At 43.6% G+C, this 22,885-nt stretch overlaps 1 protein-coding gene across 1 annotated transcript; it reads right to left on the minus strand.

Moving 5' to 3' along the window:
- Positions 1-61: 61 nt before the first annotated feature.
- On the minus strand, positions 62-7,347 carry LOC144597593 (EEF1A lysine methyltransferase 3-like). Its single transcript, XM_078407087.1, has 3 exons — positions 7,222-7,347; positions 3,790-3,901; positions 62-441 (listed from the first exon to the last, which is right to left on the minus strand). The coding sequence occupies exons 1-3, from the start codon at positions 7,345-7,347 to the stop codon at positions 62-64; spliced, it is 618 nt and encodes a 205-aa protein (XP_078263213.1).
- Between the last annotated feature and the right edge of the window lie 15,538 nt (positions 7,348-22,885).

Below are 22,885 nucleotides of genomic sequence, written 5' to 3' on the forward strand. Positions count from 1 at the left end.
TTGCTTTGGGGCAAAATAGTGAACTTTGTGTGTTTCCTGGCTCTACGTCAGAAACTGGTGCTCAGTGCTTTTTGGTCACTTTGTAAATGCAATTACTTCTGTTTGTATTGATGACTTCGCAGTTAAACTGCTCTAGCAACAGGTTCTCGTGGAATTCGACCGCCCCCTCTCTGTACTTCATATCAGTAGACAAGTAAATGACCGTGTTGGGGCCACAGAGATCTTCCAGCGTCTGCATAAGGTAGGGAAATTGCACTGGGGAGTACACGAGATCTGAACCCAAGATGAAATCAAAATCGTTTGGGTAATTTTTCTGATCAGTCCCCCAAACCAAAGGGCTGATTTTTATCCGGTGTTTGGCATCGGGAGGAATGTTGGCAGAGACATTGTATTCGAGTTGCTTCATAACGTATGGTTTGTCCGTCAGAGTGACATCCCCGCCTGGCAAAATAATAACATCGTAAACATCATTATTGATCATGCTTTTTCTGCAGTTACTTTTCATAACGTTGTAACATAATACATGTATAAATGTTGTTCCTCAAGCGGCATTATTCTCGCAAGGGCATTTGGAGTAAAAATAACGTCTCCATAATAAAACAATACCGTTTCATTCGGTGTGTATGTGAGAATTGTTAGCTGATGACTGTCAATACGGTAAAGATGTCACCGTTGACGCTTGATTAAGAAGAGACATTTGTATCGGTGATGAAATAGACATCACAATTAATTTGAATGCTCGAAGCAAAGAGAAAGTGCATCTGGGGTTTCCACTGCCGCCAGTGGAACATGCGAGGGAAGGCAATCAATATCATCCCTCAGGGCCGTAGTTACACGGATGGACAGAGGAAGGGTAACGAGAGGAATGTGCTCAGTGAGGAGAATTGTGAGCGCATGCAGAACAAATAACTACAGCAGCGAATTGAAATAATTTACGAATAGAAAGATACCATTTATATTTTAGTTTTAGTTTTACTTTCAGAGATAAGGCGTGGAAACTGCCACCGTGCCCACGCCGACCATCGATCACTCTTTCAGACTAGTTCTGCGTTATCCCATTTTCTCACCCACCCCCTGTACATACGAGTCAATTTACAGTGGCCGATTAACCTAGAATCTCGCACTTTTTCGAGACATGGGAAGGGATCCGGAGGACACGGAGGAAACCCACGGGTTCACAAAGGGAGCGTGCAAACTCCACACAGGCAGCATCCGAAGTCAGGAAGGAACCCGGTACTCTGGCGCTGTGAGGCAGCAGCTCTACCAGCTGCACTACAATGCTACTGGTTTCAAACACTGATTCACAATTATAAGATCAGCTGTGATGAACATTCGATATGAAAGTGTTGGCTGTGAAGAGCAAATAGACAAACATGAACAGATCAGAGAAAGCAAAGAACGAATATTCTGGTAAACAATGTAACTGAATGTAGATTGAGTAGGCACGACCTTGGGAGATTCATTTCAACCGAGGTTGCCGCGACGGCAATTGAATTAGGAAAAAAATAGAAAATATTAGCACACTCGTCAGACAGCGTCCAAGAAAAGAGAAACAGAGTTAACATTTTCGGCGGTATGACATCAACCCGAATCCAAGAAAGACGTGGATAACGATATGGAATGGTATTATGAAGCTTGGAATTGTGAACTGGGAAAGTGGTTTAATGATTAATGGTCAGCAATCATTAAAGATCAGCGAACAGATTCTAAAAAAAGAACTTAAAGGGCTTCTGGAACGTTTTCCTTGATTTCAAGAAGGCTGGAATGCCAAGGGATACAAGGTCTGACAGAAAGATCAGGTTCGGCACGTTCTACACTGTCGAATACTTTGAATTCCGAAAGATATTTTAACTTTTGGTGCGGTTAACAGTGGATTATCCTTGGTAATGCCGCGGTTTAAAGGTTCGGGTTATTAAATAGTATAGGATTAAGCACCCTTGAAGGTTAAAAAAAATAGACGTGAACTATTTGAGGTATTGTAGCAAAGGATGAAATTAATCTAATATTTAAGAAAACGTGGAGAAGGAAGAAAAAAGAGGGAAAGCTTATTAAAGATGAAGTTTCAAAAATATATTGAAAACTAAGAACTCATCCGATTGAATAATAAATCGCTGTCTCTCCCCGTCTCCGTGTTAGGAACTGGTGCTTATTGTAAGAGACCTTCCGGGCAATTGTGATCTGCAGAATATTGATGTTGGCTGTTTCCACTATTGATGTTGGTGGCAAGGCCACGAGGGTAGATACTTTTTTTTTTTTAATTGTTGAAAATGGTCATTGCATACTTATCCACTACCAGTGTACGCTTAGTAAATGGATTATTACCAGTGTAATAATATGGTGATATGACCAAGATGATACAATGATAAATACTACTAATAATATGTCATGGGCCAGCCACATCGGCGCAGTAGCCATGTCTGCAACAACCCTCACCAACTTCTACGAATGCGCTGTAGATAGCATTTTATCAAGGTGCATCACAGCCTGGTTTTGGAACAGCTGTATCTAAGGCAGCAATAAATTGCAAAGAGTTGTTGACGTAGCTCAGACATTTTTAAAAAAAAACAACCTCCCTTCCATTGACTCCATCTACACCACACAGCCTGGGCAAGGCCATCAGATTAATGAAGGAATTAATTAATTAATTATGGAGTATTGTGTACAGTTCTGGTCACCACATTATAGAAAGGATGTGATAGCTTTGGAGAGGGTGCAGAGGAGATTCACCAGGATGCTGCCAGGGATGAAGGGCCTCGGCTATGAGGAGAGACTGGGCAGACTGGGGTTGTTTTCCCTGGAGCAGAGAAGGCTGAGAGGGGACATGATCGAGGTGTACAAGATCATGAGGAGCATAGATAAGGTAGATGGTGGGGAACTTCTTCCACTGGTGGAAGGTTCAACAACGAGGGGACATAGATACAGGGTAAGGGGAGGGAGGTTTCGGGGGGATGTGAGAAAGAACTTTTTCACCCAGAGGGTGGTTGGAGTCTGGAACTCACTACCTGGGGTGGTGGTGGAGGCGGAAACACTCACAACGTTTAAGAGGCATTTGGATGGGCACTTGAAATGCTACAACATTCAGGGCTACGGTCCAAATGCGGGAAAATGGGATTAAAATTAGACTGTGTTTGGTAACGGGCGGCGCGGACACGTTGGGCCGAAGGGCCTCTTTCTGTGCTGTAGGACTCTATGACACCCCCCCTCTTCTCCCCTCTACCACCAGGAAAGAGGTACAGAGTTTGAAAAGGCAGACCTCCAGAGTCTACCCTTTTCCCCCAGAGATGCTGCTTGACCCGCTGAGTTACTCCAGCGCTTTGTGTCTCCCTCCAGACTCAGGCACAGTTTGTTCCCATCAATTATCAGGCTAGCGTGCGGACTTGACCTCCCAACTGGGGTGCGATCGACACCCCCCCCCCCCCCCCCCCCCATCGACCTTATTGGAGATCTTTGAACGATCTTTAGACCAACTTTAATATACTTCAATGTTATATCTTACACTGAATTATGTACCATTATCCTTTTTGAATGCACTGTGGACCGCTTGCTTTCATTCGTGCATCCTGTTCTTTGACGGGATAGCGTGGAAACAAAAACCGTTCACTGTACCTCGGTACACGTGACAATAATAAAGTCAACTAAACTAAAGATTATTGCCATGATAAAGAGTGAATACATAGATAGGCACCGCGCACGGTCATTCTGATAGCAAGTGGAGAGAGGCAAACTATGGGGATGGGCTAAACATGTAAATGAAGAGCTAACTCCAGTTAACGGGAAGAATCAGCGTACCCAGCAACGTCGCAAAAATCCCCACGATGCCGCTTCCCGACCCAAGTTCAAGCAGCCTCTTGCCAGTAAAATCGACCTTCTCTTCCTGAAAGAATTGGCACAGAGCCAGACCCTGAAAAAAAGAAACAGGTAAATATCAATTTTGGCACGGCTTACAGAACACAGGACAATGCTGGGAGGTGGAGCTAGGGCGGTGGCAGGGAACTCGGTGGGTAGAAAGTAATTCCACATAAGAAGCTCAGGACAGTCCTCGGAATCCTGCATTTTATGGGAATGGCATTTAAGAGATTAAAGGAGACGAGAGAAATGTGACGGAAGCCGCGTTCCGTGAAGCAATTACCAATATCTTCAACACTCGAGCATTGTTCTCTGTGAACGCAGAATGAAAATCAGACTAAAAAGTAAAAGTAAAAGTAATCAGACTAAAGTGTAAAAGTACATTATAAATCTGCTTCACGGGCTAAAGGCCCTGCAGTTGGAAAGGCAGATGGAAGGAAACAAGGAGTTTCACCCACCCCCCCCCCCCCCCCCCCTAAACCACGGGAACATATTTCTAATGACTCTTATCAACGTCTGCAGATACTCCACAGAAAACATCCTATCGGGGCGCATCACAATTTGGTATGGCCCAAGACGGCCAAAAAATTGCAGAGAGCGGTGAAGGGAAGCAAGGACTCGTAACAAACTAGCCTCCAACACCAACACCAACCCCAACCCTCACCCCCATCCACTCCACCTACACTCCGCTGCCTGGAATAACACCCAACAAAATGAAGGACTGCGTCATGTCCTCCACCTCTCTCCCGTCGGGCAAAAAATATAGAAGCTTGAAAGCATGCACCGCCAGATTCAAGACCAGCTTCTTCCCCGCTGTTATCAGACTCGAGCAAACCTTTCATCAGATACGGATGAATCACCCGATCTTCGAATCTACCGCTTTGAGGCCCTTCAACATTTTTATCTGCTCTCTCTCTGTGACTGGAACAGTACATTCTGCGCTCTGTTTATTTTATCTATTGCGCTCCCTGATTCATTCAGAATCGTTATGATTTGTCTGGACAACACGCGAAACAAAGTATTTCACTGCATCTCGGCACACGTGACAATAATAAATCAACATCAATTTCAAGAACTTCAGTGGTATGCGGCGAGTTCAGTGGTTTGGATCGGTGCTATGCTATTGCTGTTTTGCACAGAAAGCGGCAGGTTGTTGAGGTATCTCGCTGGTATGGCTTTATGCAATGCCTGGCAAGAGCGGCTTAGCTGCTCCATGCTTAGCACCAGGGTGGAAAGCCATTATCTCAGAGATAGAAGGTTTGCGCATCGCATTCCACTAGAAGACTTGAGGATGTAACTCGGCAATTCCACGGTTCGAAGGAAACGCTTAGCGCTTGCCCCTTTGAAGTTCATGCAGGGGGCTTGCTTGGTCCATTGGAAGCGGACCATCACCTTATCTCCCTGTTGTTCAGGCTGCGTGTGTCAGTGGAAATGCACTCCTAAGTCTCAGTTGTTGTCCACCACCACTCGAGAGATTGACATTAAATATGTTTTCTTCTGTCTTGTTGGCCTTCTTTGCCGTCCCCTTCTCCCACTTCAATGCACTTCTGATCAGTCTTCCAAAGCTTCTGCAGTCTGCAACATACTTCCCCACCACCAACTACACGGCAATTCTTGGCATCACGTCCTCGTCATAGCTCCCGTGCTTAAGTGTAAATAATTGATTTGTATATCGGGGAAAGCGGACCTGCCCATCACACACTGCATACCTGTGCAATCTCTAAAGCTCTCTTTCCGCCACTGATCTAATTTTACACCCAATTTGTAAGGGCAGGTTGGTTCCCATGACTGTGTTATGTGAGAACATGCCAAACACTTTGATGAAATTGGCGTAAATTATATCTATCACCGTTGAACCCTTGCTCTTAACGTATCAAAAGTAATCAGTTAAAGTAGACGAGGATGAACGTCCCTTACATCCACGCCAACTGTCCTTTTAACGCTAGACTTTATTAAACAATGGAGAAACAAGGAACTACAGATGCTGATTTACGCGAAAACACACAACGCTGGAGTAACTCAGCGGGGCAGGCAGTATCTCAAGACAACACAGATAGGTTACATTTCGGGTCCGGATCCTTCAATTTGACTGTGGTGGTCTGAAGAAGGATTCCAACCCGAAACGTCATCTATCCATGTTCTCCAGAGATGCCCCAGAAATTTGGGTCTTTTCTAAATAATGATATATATATTGTATCTCCGGTTATTTTTTTGGTCAAAATGTTACTGGCACCCTGTTTCGACTGAATTGTCTAAATCACGCTATCTCTCGAACCCTTTTTAAACAATGGTAAAATGGACGACATTTTCAGTCCTTCAGCATCAAGAAAATGTTTGGTCAAAACTTCACTAGTTCCTTTTTATTAGTGTTCTTTCCTTAGAGTCCTGGGGTGCGCTTCCTATAGGCATAATAATTAACCAATTTTGAATCTTAGCGAATTCCTCAATAATTCCCATTTCTCTGCTGATCTCGTCCACACCTGGTGCTTTATCATTGATTTACCTTCAAGCAGTTGTTTTAAGTTAACCCTCATCAGTAACTTGTTTTAAATCTAATCCTACTCCAATCTACTTTACACCCCCCTCCCCACGGACTCCTCGGTTATATCCAATCAGGCCCGAGAGATTTATCCAACTTCACACGCTTCAGGTTGTCCTTTGACATGGGCCAAAGGCAGGCCAAGGGGACTAGCTCAGATAGACACATTGGGCGGCACAGACACGTTGTATCCTAGCCCCTGTGTCTAAGTTCTATAGCTCTATGACTCCAAACCGGAGCGCCCGGAAAACACACGCGGCCACAAGGAGAACGTGCAAACTCTACGCAAACAACACTGGGGAAGGATCGAACCCGGGTGGCTGCAGCTGCGAGGCATCAGCTGTGCTGGCTGTGCCACGATACCACCCTTCGTCCTTTCCATAACGATGCCAATTTCAACCCTGAATTATAATAACTGTGAGCAAAGTGCTTTCCTTATTGATACGCCTTCCAGGTCTCGTTCAAAATTTTCATCGCGTGTTGGGTTTGCTGAGTACTAGTTAAATGGAAACTTTTTTATCAATCCATTCCGGGGAGTACTCGGGTCTCTCCCTGAACCCGAATGTATCTCGGTTGCCATAAGGCTGGAAAAGGGGCATTGAAACGCTATTTGAAAACCCTTAACCGCAGAGGAGCGTCATTCCCCACCGAGGGAGTGATATCGCACTGTACCAAAATCAAAGCTGGACCATCCTTCGGACACAGCGTCCTTACCACCTCTACCTGCTCCCAACCCAAGCCAATGCGGCCAAACAATCCACGAACATTTGCAAAGGCAATGTCTCAGGATTGTGTTTGTTAACTAGAATAAACGTGTGACAGACCATTGCACTTACAGGTCCCCATACGTAAGCAGAGACGCCCAAAGAAGATTCTTTAAACAGACCAATCGTCACAGTGTGTCCACAGAATTCATAATCTTTCGACTCCACACTTTTGATTCTATCTTCAGGGGTGGACATGTTCGCGGATCACGACCCTTTCAGTTTCCTTTCAGTTGCAATTCCACGAGTCTGCTTCACTGTGTTTTATCTGGGATTTAAGGGAGAGAGAGAATCACCGGTATTTTCATGCATAAAAGAAGCGCGTCGTTTAATTCTGCTTTCCAACCGCGCGAAGTCATCGCAAAGCAAGCGAGGGCGCGTTAAAATGTATGGCGCTTCAAATAAATTGGATCACTTGATCACCTTGACAGTGGCCCGGTCTTACAACGCGGAGAAACGCCACTCAAATTCGTCAGACGGTTTTATGGCCCCAAGCCAAATTTTATTGATTGCACTCCAGAAAATCTTGAAATCTATTAATTTCCAATTGGCAATAAACACGTACCGGAATCGGGAAACGAGGCGGGTTGATTCAAAGCAGACATTAGAAAATAAATAAAGTGACCAGGAGCTTGTGTGTGTTGTGTGTGTGTGTGTGTGTGTGTGTGTGTGTGTGTGTGCGTGTGTGAGAGAGAGAGAGAGAGAGAGAGAGAGAGAGGAGAGAGAGAGAGAGAGAGAGAGAGAGAGAGAGAGAGAGAGAGAGATGAGAGGAGAGAGAGAGAGATGAGAGGAGAGAGAGAGAGGGAGAGAGAGAGAGAGAGAGAGAGAGAGAGAGAGAGAGAGAGAGAGAGAGAGAGAGAGAGAGAGAGAGAGAGAGAGAGAGAGGAGAGAGAGAGAGAGAGAGAGAGAGAGAGAGAGAGAGAGAGAGAGAGAGAGAGAGAGAGAGAGAGAGAGGGAGGGGGTCATACATTTACAGCCCATTCTACCTAAAATGATGGCAGCGATTAAATTAATGAAGCATGGTCAGATAAATATTGATAATCAATTTTATAAATCACGTATACATTACATAGCTGCGGTAATTCACTGGGATATAATTCTACCGTGTGAGCATCAATTCGGCTCAATTTAAAGAAAACGCATGAAGCGTTGATTCTATAGGTAGCCCTTAGCTGTGTCGTTGTTCGGGAAACATCCACGCGGATTTTATGAATTAAATCTCACCCAAGACGACATAAAAAAAAGCAGAAGGATTGACTAGGCCATGGGACTTCTCAAACCTTCACCAACCTTCGCCTGACACGTCAATTCCGTGCCTCGTATATTTGTGTGTGTTACATCCGGATGCTCCGCTTTCCCAAGGATGCGTTGGTTGGGTAACTACCGCTACGACTCGTTACCCAGTGTGGGTTAATGGCAAGAAAAGGAATCAATGGCGGGCATTTGTGAAGGGGGAATGGAGAGAAAGGGGAGAGAGAGTGCCGGGACTATTCCACAGAGAGACGGCATTTTTTTAACCATCGAGCCAAACGGCCAGCTTCCAAAACAAAAATAGGGAATTAAGATGACACTGGATCTGCGCAGAGAAAAGCAACCCAATGTTTAATGTCCATCACTCCTCGGTAGAACCTGGAAGGATAAACGAAATTGTTTACTCTGCATATGGAAGGCAGGCAAAGCTGTCAGCTAAACAGTGAAACCCTCTTTCTCCATTGTAGAGGGAACTGCAGTCCGACTTAATTCCAAGCGAATCACTTTTCAACCGGAGAGACTGGGTCCATGGACGGAGGGTCAGGACGAGGTAAACGCACAGGTAATGTAAATCTTCGCCTCCTCGTTCCACATTCTCGCTTGCCCCTTCTCCCAAGATTTTTTTGTCTTCTTCCATGTGGCAACAGGAAGAGTACCGCTGAAGTTGATGTTTAACCGCGTTCTGAACTATCCAGCATGGTATTCAGTTTTATCATTGGTTGGAGCCATAAATGCAACCGTTCATGGGGAAGTGAATGGCTGTGTGCAGGTTGATGGCTGTGTGCAGGTTGATGGTTGTGTGCAGGTTGATGGTTGTGTGCAGGTTGATGGTTGTGTGCAAGTTGATGGCTGTGTGCAGGTTGGATGGGTGTGTTTGGGAAGCCCAAGCAGCACTTAAAACATCCAACACAGAAGAGTCGAGGACAGGAACATGCGCTTTAGGCGATCATGACTGCACAGGTTCTGTGTCCCCCTTATCCCCTGCCTGTTCACGAGTCCAGGTTAAAGCCTTTTAAACGCCACTGTCATATCTGAATCCTCTCCTGGCAGCGCGTTCCAGACATCCACCATCCCCTGTGTAAAAAAAACTTCCCTCGTAAATCTTTAAACTTTTCCCCTCTCTCTTTAAACCTCTGCCTCTGGTATTTGTCATTTACATCCTGGCGTCGGTTCTTACGGCTAATTATCTCAATACAATTACACTGCTACAACTTTTAATAGTGCTGCCTGTAATAAAATGATCTTCTAAAACTCTTATTTCATTACTAACATCGCTAGGTACTAATAAAACATAGCATCTTAATATGTATATGATGAACACTGACACGATCGCCGTGTTACTCATAATACACCTAACATGTAATACACGATAGGAACTGCATAAGTAATAATATAATTTTGGAATGTACTATTTTTTAGGAGATTGTATCAATGGTATTTAATTTCTCACTCAGGGAAATCAAGCAAGGTAAGCGTCTGCTGCAGGGAATTGCGATGATACAGCATGAAGGGGGGATATAAGAAAGACAAAAACACGTAAAACTCACTTAAAGGCGCTCCTGTGCTACCGCGGTGAAGTTTAACCGGCGGTTTGTTTCAGCTACTTTTCTGTCGCGTTGATCAGAGGGAGAGCGTCCAGTTGGAGTGCGCCCTGGTTTTAACCTCCCAAGATCTCACCCGAGCACAGCAGTTTTATCGCAAGACGTCACTTGAAGGCCAGCGAGACGAAGGCGTGAAGTGAGATAACAAGGTGTCTTGTTGGTTTTGGTTGGCTGGAGAGGGAGAAGGTGGTCTCCATCGTCATCCTAGTGTCCCAGTGCCCGGCCAGTCTGCATGCACATTAAACACAGCGAACCCACTGCCTACGTATAAGTCACGGCGTGCAATTCTCAGGCAAAATAATCTTCAGAGCAGAAGGAATAAATGGGGTGCATGAATTGCGAGGGAGAGGGTAATAATAAATGGCCAACGAGTCGCGTGCGTGTAAATAGTACAACGCAGAAGCTGAAAATCCGAGGTTATTTATTCACAAAATGCTGGAGTAACTCAGCAGGTCAGGCAGCATCTCGGGAGAGAAGGAACGGGTGACGTTTCGGGTCGAGACCCTTCTTCAGACTGAAAATCCAAGACAGAAACAGAAGATCATGGAAGTGTTCGGCGGTTTCGTCAGTATCTGTGGGGACAGCAACATCGTTGAGAGACCTTTAATAGGAATGGACACGAGAAACAGTCTTCTTTCCTAGTTCTGATGAAGGGCCATTGGCCTTAAACATTAACCCGGGTTCTCTCTCTACAATGTCTGAGTACTTCCAGCAGTCTCCGTGTACAACCAATATTAGATTCGGTTCATTATCAAGTCTCTTGCAATCAGAGGATTGTCTAATGTGCGAAGCATTGGCCTCCATTAATTGGAATATGCCAAGTTAAAGGTGACTTCACTCTGACATATAGAATTTGAGAGGGTTAAACCTTCCTGTTGAACAGACTGGAACCATGAACCATCGCTGCAGGGGAAGGGTTTGCCGTTTAAGATTGAAATTAAAAGAAATTTGGTCATTCCAGTATTATGAATTTGCTGAGTTCTCCATATCAGCAGCGGCAGATCGGTCGTCAATTATATTCAGACTTTAAATTAGCATTCAATTGGTAATTAAGGGATATGGGATGCGGAGATAAGCGAGGTTCTACAAGGCTAGGGGAAGGCGGCTTGGGGCACCCCCTAAACCCGTGCCTGTCCTGATTTGAACTTCAGGGGACAAAAAATCACTATGTTTTAGGTAAAATACACACAAATAACTCTCTTAAAATCATTTGGACCGGAGAATACAACGAGAAATTTAATGGATGTGTTGGACTGGCGCTGAACTATCCTGGCGGCGTGACGTTAGGTTTGGTGTGGACTGTTGATCAGCTGTCTGGGGAGAAATTCTTCCTTCCATATTTATAAAATTATAGGGCGAGGAACACACCCTTCGGCTCGATGTCTGCACTGAATGTGAAGCACGCACTTTTACACTAACCTGACTAACCCTTTCTATTTTCCCCCCGATTTCCGTCCCTCTGGATTCTTCCGGTCATCTACATCCCAAGGGCTATTCCCGCTGTGGATTTGCCAACGAATTCACGGGGTCTCGAGATGTGGAAGGAACCCGGGGGAAAACCACGCGGTCTCAAGGGGAAAACAATCCACGCAATGAGCAACAGAGGTTGGGATTGCACCCGTGTGTCAAATGCGCCAAATCCTACTGAGGGATTGAACGTCCATCAACCCATAATGAAAGGAACCCATCCTCCCAGTATCAGTGCGTTAGCCTCCAATCGCCATGGTTGAGCTTAAACCCAGGCCTCCAGACTGAGAGGCAAGGTTTTTGCCGATGCACTAAGCAGATGGGCCGGGATTACTGACACCATTTCCCCGTATTCAGCGCACGATGTTCCGAGGACCCACAGAAGCTATCTCCGATGATTGACCAATGAATAATGTGCACAGGTACCATTTACTGCGAGCTTGGACCTGTTACGTTGCAAACTCCGTGCATCTGCTTGGCGAGGAAGCACCTGGCTGCAGTTGGATGCAACACAGCTGATCCACATGGAAGAGTGGTTGGACCCTTCGCACCGTGTTTGCGATGGGGCTCCGTACTAATCCTGCCATGTAATTATCTCCATTTGCTAGGTAGACCACCGTACATGACCGAGCCTGCTTCTCTATTCAATAAAATAATCTAGTTTAGAGATACAGCATGAAAAAATTGTCAATTCGGCTGACGGAGTCCACATCATCCCACTTTGTCATCAACTCCCGGCACACTCGGGGCAATTTACAGAGGCCAATTACAAACCCGGATATCATTGGGATGTGGGAGGACCAGAGCAACCCGGGGGAAACCCACGCGGTCACAGGACGAACATGCAAACGCCACACAGCCAGTCCCGAGGTCAGGATGGAACCCGCGTCTGCGGTGCTGCGAAACAGCAGCTCTACCACCTGCGCTACTGTGCCGGCCTAAATAAGATGGTGGCCGATCCTTAATGTCATATTTCCGTACATTCTCCATGCCCCTTTGTGCCCTCTGTGCCGAGAAATGCGTGTTGAAATTATTCTGCGAGCGTTTGACTATTTTAACATAAGTAGTATAAGAAGATAACTGCAGATGCTGGTACAAATCGAAGGTATTCATTCACAAAATGCTGGAGTAACTCAGCAGGTCAGGCAGCATCTGGGGAGAGAAGGAATGGGTGACGTTTCGGGTCGAGACCCTTCTGCAGCTGTTTAAAGACTGTGACACGCTGGTCAGGGAAAACATCCTACCCAAATTGAGTCTGCCCAGCCTTGTTAAATTTCTGTGAGGTCCAATGAGGTCTCATACTTCTATATTCTACTGAATATAAACTAGTCGACCAAGCTCTGTTTATAATCGCCCGTCCGCCTTCTCATGTGTCCTTCCGGCGAACCTTGGTACAGCCCCCTCGATGAGAAGTGTGTCCTTTCTTAGGCGAGGAGGGCAAAACAAATAAATCCCCCAGTCCTCCAGGCCATCTTCCCAAGGCCCTCTGTAATCCTTCTTCAACATATCATTTGGCGTCTTAATGAATTCTGCGCCCGCATGTTGGCTTTCACTGACTGGTGAACAAGAAGATCCCGCTCCTTCCACATCAACATTTTCCAATCTTAGGTCGTTTAAGTAATGCGCATTTTTTTGTTTCGCTGCTGAAATGGAAACCGCACATTTATTCACATTACGCCCCATCTGCCAATTTTGCCCACTCGCTCAACATCAAAGCCACTTTGAACCTTCTTGCATCCGATAATATCATCGGCAAACTTTGAAATACTACATTTGTCCTCTCACCCAAATCATCCATGACTTGGATGAAGGGATTAAAAGTACCATTAGCAAATTTGCAGATGATACAAAGCTGGGTGGCAGTGTGAACTGTGAGGAAGATGCTATGAAGTTGCAGGGTGACTTGGACAGGTTATGTGAGTGGGCGGATGCATGGCAGATGCAGTTTAATGTGGATAAGTGTGAGGTTATCCACTTTGGTGGAAAGAATACGAAGGCAGAGTATTATCTGAATGGTGTCAAGTTAGGAACAGGGGACGTACAACGAGATCTGGGTGTCTTAGTGCATCAGTCACTGAAAGGAAGCATGCAGGTACAGCAGGCAGTGAAGAAAGCCAATGGAATGTTGGCCTTCATAACAAGAGGTCATTCTGCAGTTCTACAGGGCCCTAGTGAGACCGCACCTGGAGTACTGTGTGCAGTTTTGGTCTCCATATTTGAGGAAGGATATTCTTGCTATTGAGGGCGTGCAGCGTAGGTTTACTAGGTTAATTCCCGGAATGGCGGGACTATCATATGTTGAAAGACTGGAGCGACTAGGCTTGTATACACTGGAATTTAGAAGGATGAGAGATCTTATCGAAACGTATAAGACTATTAAGGGGTTGGACACGTTAGAGGCAGGAAACATGCTCCCAATGTTGGGGGAGTCCAGAACAAGGGGCCACAGTTTAAGAATAAGGGGTAGGCCATTTAGAACTGAGATGAGGAAAAACTTTTTCAGTCAGAGAGTTGTGAATCTGTGGAATTCTCTGCCTCAGAAGGCAGTGGAGGCCAATTCTCTGAATGCATTCAAGAGAGAGCTGGATAGAGCTCTTAAGGATAGCGGAGTCAGGGGGTATGGGGAGAAAGCAGGAACGGGGTACTGATTGAGAATGATCAGCCATGATCACATTGAATGGCGGTGCTGGCTCGAAGGGCCGAATGGCCTACTCCTGCACCTATTGTCTATTGTCTAATGTTTATTGTCCATTAATATACGGATGATGGCTGAGTGACAAACACAGACCCTTGCAGCGCCTTACTATCCACAGCCTTCTCCCTGTCTGATGACCGCTTTATTTTAATGGAGACACAAGAGGCTGCAGATGTTGGAATCCGGAGCAACAAGCAGTCTAAAGGAGAATGCTGGATGGAATAAATCAGCGGGTCAGGCAGCATCTCTGGAGAAAAGGGTTAGGTGATGTTTCGGGTCGAAACGCTTCTTCAGACTATCCATAAACAGAACTGCCCTGGAACCTCAGCCCCGCACGCCCCCGGTTTTACCTTCAAAATCCATAACTGCCCTGTAAATGCTCCCCCTCTGTGATTCAATGTAAATCCGATCTATATCTCGATGACTATCTTATCTATACTGCATTGTTGTTCATAGAATTTTCCTATGAGCAAATTGTCGAGTTCAAATGACATCACTTCAATGGCTATGAAGTTCTTGCAATGGCTTGAGGTCAACACGGATGCATCAAACAGTCTGAAGGAGAATAGATACAAAACGCAGGAGTAAATTAGCGGGTCAGGCAGCATCTGTGGAGGGAAATGGACAGTTGGGACCATTACAAAATGTCATATATTACTCCCAATGCCATGCATTTTAATTCAATCACTCTCTGGGTGACGTAATTCAACTGAACGGGTTTGTACAGAATCACGAAGTACTGGCATTTCTTCTAGATGTTCTTTCTATAAAACACTCCTTGTTCTTGGATTTGAAGTTCCTCAGCAGGAGACTGCTCACGAAGTGTCCCAACTCTCTCTCGCGTCGTTGTTGCAATACCAATTACACAGTGTCAACATTTTTGATGTTGAAGTTAGAGTCACATAGCACAGAAACAGGAACTTAGACACACTGGGACTATGCAGACCATTAGCCACCCATCTACACCAATCCTACATTTTATTCTCCCCACATTCCCATCAATTCCCCCCAGACTGTACCCCTCATCCACACACTGGAACAATTTTACAGAGGACACATACACACGCACACCAATTAACCAACCGACCCGCACATCTTTGGAATGCGGGAAGAAATCGGAACACCCGGAGGAAACCCACGCGGTCACAGGGAGAATGTCCAAAATCCACACAGTCAGCGACTGAGGACAGGATCGAACCCGGGTCTCCAGCACTGTTGAAACAGCAGCTCTACTCGCTGCGCGACCGTGGCACCCTAATTTATCCCCATGTGATAGTTTATCAGAGGTAACATTAACAGCATTAAAATGCTGCAGATTTTAATCCAAGATGTGGGCTCACAGTCGGGGGCTGTGTGACTATCGGGACTATCAGAGGCAATTCAAACCCGTGACATTCAGTTATTTTACGATGCGGGGAACCTCCGCCCCAAGAAATGGGTAGCTAAAGTTCAACTCTTCCTTCCAAAAGGGTAGAGAGTCGAACCATCAAGTCGATAAGTAAACCTTATCTCCAAAATTGGGGTGAAATATGGGCGTGAGCGAATCCGAAAAGTGGGGCAAAGGAGGTGGGAACTGTGTCTGCAACCTTGACTAGTCCAATCATCTGCGACCATCTGGTCTATCGGATCCAATTTACTGTTCCACTGGAGCTTATTAATAGCCAATGCCGTTGACCTCAGTTCCTAATAGAAATGTTTAAATATTACCATAAATGTTGCAGTGGAAAATGTTTGTTTCAAGTCCTAGTACGTTTCAACAATAACCGGGAACCGGGATTGTTGGTTGTCAGGGAACGCAGGAACCGGGGCCCTGATGAGTTTCAGGTCGTGCAGGAAACCTCACCCCGATGAACTGGATGCCGAACCATCAGGATTTCCTTATCGTCGTATTGTCGGAATTTTACAGAGCGAGTTTTCTTTGAAATTGACAAGGTTCTTTAAACGACTAATACAAACAAAAGGAAACGATTATCACATTTGCAATTCATGGAGGCGGTGGAGGGGAGCTTCAATTGAGACGCATAATGCATTATGAGACCCCGGGTATATTTCAGATGTTCAAGGTATTCCCCCCGAGCAGTGGGTCAAAAACAGGCGGATTCCCTCATGTGGGAGAGTCCAGACTTAAGGGTCACCATTTAAAAAATAAAGAGTAATCAATTTAGGAAAGAGACCAGGCATCTTTTCTCTCCCAGAGCGTCGCAGGCGTCTGGAACTCTCCTCCACGTAGGATAGTTGAAGATAAGTCTTTCAATGTTTTTGCAGCAGAGTTTCTTGTTAAGCAAAGTAACAAAAGGTTACTGTGGGTTGACTGGAATGCGGAGTTGGAAGAATCAGATCAGACTTTACCTGGTATCTGAGAGGCCAAGACATCCGTTTATCATAGAGTCATAGAATGATAGTGTGGAATCAGGCCCTTCGGCCACACCGGCCAACATGTCCCAACTACACTAGTCCCACCTGCCCGCGTTTGGTCCATATCGCTCCAAACCTGTCCTATTCATGCATTTGTTCACAGTTAATATTCATATCAAATCATTGATTTGTTATTGCTTATTTGATACCTCTGGAGTAAATGATTTGAAAGATTCTCCTCGACAAGAAATCCCTCCTAATCTGGTCTGAAACTATGTACTGGCAGACTGCCGAGAACAAATAGGGACCTGGCGGGGTCAGAGAGCATCCGAATACCACCAAATATAAATTGGGGAAAGTCAACACAACTGTTCAGGACTGAGAGAAGACCAAGCATTGCACTTGTGCTTTTAAATTCCAACTCACATAACTACATTTAAATTGCCTCAGCCACGCTCTCTTTAAGGAGCTGCAGGGACGGGGGATTTGCAAGTTTCAATATGACCTTTACTTTGCTATAGGTATGATTTCAAAGAAACATAAAATGTAGAGCTGTCTCACGAAAAAGAAACTTAAAATAGTTTGTTTACTTAATGCTTAGCTGCTTTGAGTAGCTAACGTTGGTGCCTTTTGCATTAGAACACCTGGCCACGGTGTTCAGACTCCAAATGAGTGCAAATTGAAGGGTATACAGATTCACTGATTGGCCAGATGTGTGGCCAGGTGTCAGAGAGTCATATCGTGTGGAAACAGGCCCTTCGGCCCAAATTGCCCGCATAGACCAACATGTCCCATCTACACGAGTCTCATCTGCCTGCGTATGGCCCATATTCCTCTAAACCTGTCCTATCCATGTATGGGCAGTGCCATAGACAGGCAGATGGAGAATAAAATAAAATTTGGATCCCAAACGAGGGTGTGAGGCGACATACTGACTAGAAATTCTATTGTGCAACTAATCTGGTCATAAAACTGCAATCTGTCGAATCGTGAATCTGCTTTGCAGTCAAATTACAGTGGCCGTGATCAAATACAAATGGAATTTGGGGCAAATTCAACGTGGGTGAGATTGGGAGAAACCCAGTTAAAATGCAGAATGTTGAACAATGTGCAAAGTAGAACAAGGGAATAATCTGTGGTTGTCAAACAATGTCAGTCTGTAACGCACAAAACATCTTGAACAGTAACCAGTATATCTGTAGCAGAATGAACTGTTAAGAAGGAATATAAACCATTGTTACTATTTTTGTTGCGATCCAATTTTAAAACGAATTGTTCACTTGGTTGTCAACGTTAAGATAACAACATGATGGACCAGAACATCTGACTCACTGACTGGCAGTTGCACGTACAGCATTTAGGTCAGAAAATGGTGACTGTTCACATAAATTTATCTCTCACCTGCAACAAAATTGGTTTCTTGCAGGTGAAATTGGTCCCTCGCTGGTGAAATTTGGCCCTCATCAGTGAAGCTGGTTTCTCACAGGTGAAATTGATTTCTCATTGGTGAAGTTATTTTCTCACTTTGAAACTGTTCTGTCACCAGTAAATTGGTCCCACACTCTAACCAATGGAGAACTTCTCGTGATTATTGATAAGCAAGTGAGTTACTACTGAGGGTGGATGGGAATGTTGTTACAATACCTCAGCCATTATCTTATTAATTGTTGGAGCATGGAATGGGCCAAGTGTCCTTCTCCTGTTCCCAATCCATATGTTTGTGTAAGTTTATTATAATCACACTTCAGTATGTAAGTTGCCATAGTGAATAAATCTGCACTAAGCTTAACCCTTTCTATCGACTTCTAATCGTTACTTAATTTTAAATGGAAATTCTCCCGGAAGTAATAAATGCAGCCTTTGGGTTTCCAAGCAAAGCCACAATGGACTCCATTCTTTTCTTCCCAAATAGATGATGACAGGTTTGAGGGCACAAGATGAAGTAACAGCTTTCAGAAGTTTCAAGCCTTTATCTACAAAAGCAGCATGGGGACTTGGTCGGCCAGACACACAAATTTAACACATTGGGACTTATTGACTATTTTATGGATCTGGGAAAGAGAAATTTGCTTGAAGTCTCTAGGGATAATGTTTTAATTGGAGAAACAGCATTGCATTTTGACCAAAACTGTCAGTTTAACATTGCTAGTGTTTAGGAATGCGAAAAATAAATGAAGGCATGGTCTATCTGGATATTTTTAGACATTTATGCGATTCAATTAACTAGAGCATGCTGGCCTTCATGTTTAAACAACTTTATGAAAATTACAGATAGAACGGTAAAGATTTTCCCGGGATCCTGAATATGAAATGGACATGTCCATTGTATATTCTTGACCCCAAAGAGAAATTTATTCTACCAATTTGTAAAGTTTCCAGAAGTGTTTTTGAATGGAATTAAATTACCTGAATGCCCAGGTGTAACTTACTAATGGATATCAGTTTGACTGTTAAAAATCAGGAAAAATATAATTAATTGTTCTCTCTCATAGAAGCTTGTTTCCATTTCTATGAATATTTTCAGAGAACTGCTTCTGAACTTCTAACCATGCCAATGAAACTTGCCCATATCCCTCCAAAACATTCCTATCCATGTACCGTCTCACTGCCTGCGACATGGATTTTCAAGCCTGTATCTCCAGACTCTCTGTTCTTTAGAACATCACTAGCAAGCTAAAGATGGGGTCATAGAGGATGGAATGTGTGGCCTGATATTGGGACCCCAAATGAGGGTGTCAATGTGAGGCGACACACTGACTAGAAATGCCTGATTAAGAATGGGTCAAAGACATGCACAGATACTCGATAAAATATCATGAAATGGTTAATATAGCTCAGGAAAGAGCTATCTGTTCACACCACTGACATAAACCTTGCGGTGGAACTGATTATCAAACAGTCAGTCAGTGAAAACATTTGGATCTTGTTCAGGCAAATTGAAGTTGGGAGTAAAAGGAATAGATGGATGAGAGAAAGAGAATTCTAATTGTATCATTGTCACTTTTGGGTGAAAGGAGCACCAAAATAATTTTTCTTATTCATTTTTCCCAATGATACCTGTTACTTTAAACAATAACATCAAATTTATAGTATGTATTTGAAAAACACAAGGAACTAACCACATGACCTAACCAGGACACCTACTGGAGAACTATGATACATCTGCAGTAGACACAAAATGTTGGAGTAATTCAGCGGGACAGGCAGCATCTCTGGAGAGAAGGAATGAGTGACTTTTATCTAATTATTATTTTTACAATATAGACCTATGTAAAAATAGAGGAATTTGATTGATGTCTTCAGTTGAGCACAAATGCCTTCAGGTAAAGACCTTGATGCTGTTGACTCTGGTACTAGAAATTTGTGATCCACTTGTGGAAGAGCTGGGAAAATGGTAAATCATGTGTATTAAAAATGGGGTCTGAATAAGTTTCACATGCTTTGATTGTAACCTGGATCATTGAAGCACATGATATGCTGAACACGATCAGAATTAAATATTTTAATACAAAATCTCTAGAAAGGATAAGCATGGGAATTGAGGATATATAGGAATACAGCATGCAAGGTCCACATGAAAACACTGCACCCCCAGGACAGGGATTTGTAAGAGCGAACTTAAACAAATAATACCATATTTTAAACGCATGTCTATTTTAAAGTGTTTTCAAAGCATCTTAGTGTTTAATATTGTTATTACATTCAAACTGTTTTGACTCTATTAAAACAGTGTTACACCATGTAGCAAAGCAAAATGGCCAGTTAAGTCAAAAATAGTAACCACTAAATGATGAGATATTTTAAAATTGAAAGATTTTCAAGCAAAGGCGCTACTTTAAAGTGCAAGGCCATGGAGTGCAGGGAGCAGGTAGATACTGACAACATATGGGACTTGGAGGAATGTGGCAATCATCCCAGGTTGGTCAACTAAATGTCTGCACATTCATCTAGAGAATGGTGATCAATAACGTTTAGGATAATCACAAAATGATTTTTAATCATCACAGAGCTTTATATCTGGGCTTCTTCCTTGCATATATTCAAAGTGTTGAACAAGTACATTTGGGGAGGAATTGATGACTGCAAGTGTGGAGAGTGACTGAACATTCACAACATTTTCCTCATCGTGCAACCAGCCCATTCTAGTTATTACCTGTCCTTCGTCATACTGCTTTCAATGCAATAAAATCCTTCCTTAAATAAGGAAAATAATATTGTGCATGTGGTGCACGGCAGTGCTCTATATAAGTAATACATAACCACACTGTTTTTGTATTTAACTCTCCTCCTGGTGATCTATAACATTCTTTTGTGAGTAGTCTTTGATCTGAAATGTTGACTGTTTATCTTCCACTGTGCCCTATGACCCAGTGAATGCTCCAAACATTTCCCATTGTTATAACATTCTGTTAGGATTCTTAACTATTTGATTCACCTGTGCAGAAGCTCTTTGAGAATCTTACACCAGGGATGAGTTAGCATCCGACCATAAGCTTGAGAACAGTCCAACTCACCTCTACATCATTGTGGACATTGGACTTTTCCATGGAACAAGTGCACAACAATGATATTCTGCGCACTGTACCTTCCCCTTTGGGCTACCCATTCTACTTGAATTTGACTTGATTGTATTTATGTATAGTTTTATGTGATCTGATTGGATACAAAGCAAAACAAATCTTTTCACTGTACCTCTGTATACGTGACAATAATAAACCTAAACCCTCTGATCCATGGACATCACAGAGGTTGACAAAGTCTTGCCATTTAAACAAAATGTTTTCTTTTTTTATTTTCCCAATTGAACTTGACAATTTCACATTTTCTGGCATTATATCTACTTGCCAGTTGGTCTGTAACTTCCCATTATTATCTTTTCGAGAATCTCAGTCAGCCTCAACCAAACATGATTTAATTTTATTTAATATAATCTATAATTGCCAAAAGATGAACATTTTGGCCACTCAGAAAGCATTCCTGTTTAATTGCTCATAAAAGTAATTCTAAGTTTTGCAGAAGTTAATTTTAATCATAATTTATCTCTAGCACAACATAAATATTTGTGCTGTTGGTTTTCCATACTTAACAGCTGAAGATGTTTTTCATGGCTCAGAGGACACTTCCCCACACATCAGAACATCAACCTTGCATCTTTCACTCACACACTGAAGATTCCTTTTGCCCACTTGCAGAGATACAAATTGTTAATTCCCTTCCCATCCCTTCCACCTATATACCACCTATATTCAAGAACATCTGCCCGCTTCACATTTACCTGTGCAGAGATAAAAAATATTCCAATTATACTTACAGTTACCGCATAAAACCGAGTCAACAGACCAGGGTAGATTTGTGCAAAAGAAATATTTATTTTTCAAGTTCAAAAGTTGACAATGCACTTCAGTCCAGTTCAACCTGATGATTTCACACTTGTATCTACTCCTGAGTAAACCTTGAGCTATCTCCTATGGTATTCTCTTCAGTTAAATTACTTTAAAATCAAAATGGTTCAGTCTCTGCAATGTATTAAGTCATCCTCACTTGAGGGTCTGCCGGAATCATACCTTTTTGCTCAGCAAATCCACATCAACCATCAAGCACCGACTTACACTATTTCTACCTTAATCCCAATCTATTCTCTCACATTACCATCAACACCCACCAGATGCTACCATTCACTAACATATCAGAAGTATTTTACGTTGCCAGTTATCCTATCAGCTTGCATGTGTTTGGGGTGCAGGAGAAAACCAGAGCACTTGAGGGAAATCAGCCTGCCCACAAGGAGAATGTGCAAACTCCACACACACAGCACCCGAGGTCAGGATTTAACTCAGGTCCCTGGAGCGGTGAGGCAGCGACTCTACCAGCTGTCCCAATAAAGCAGTTGCTGCAATAAAGGGATGGGTTAAGTCATCTGATCTGAATGGGGCCATGGCTTCTAGAGGGCCAACTTTTGTTATCCATCCCTAACAGTTCTTGAACTGTGCTTTGCTGAGAATTTTGTGCTCAACCACAGTGAGGAGTCTGGAGTCACATAAGGAAGAAATTGGGTAGGGATAACAGATTTCCTTCCTAGGCTATCTTTTTTTAAACATTTTATTTATTTATTTGAATTTAAATTCCCAGCTGGTATATAGATCTCAAAGTCTTTTTTTCACCATCTGTAGTATACGCCTTTGTAAACTAGTCCAGCTAATTAAGTGCAATCCTGTGTACATATTCCTGAGAAATGAGGAATGGAGCCATGGAGGAATCAATCATCTGCTCATAGTCCATGCAGATAAAGCCCGATAGTGTAGCTCTCGTATTAACACTGTTCTTGCCCTCTGCACCCTGCACTGCTCAGTCCGCCTGCCATTTCCAT

Source organism: Rhinoraja longicauda, chromosome 10 (assembly GCF_053455715.1).
Source record: "Rhinoraja longicauda isolate Sanriku21f chromosome 10, sRhiLon1.1, whole genome shotgun sequence".
NCBI classification, from domain to species: domain Eukaryota; kingdom Metazoa; phylum Chordata; class Chondrichthyes; order Rajiformes; family Arhynchobatidae; genus Rhinoraja; species Rhinoraja longicauda.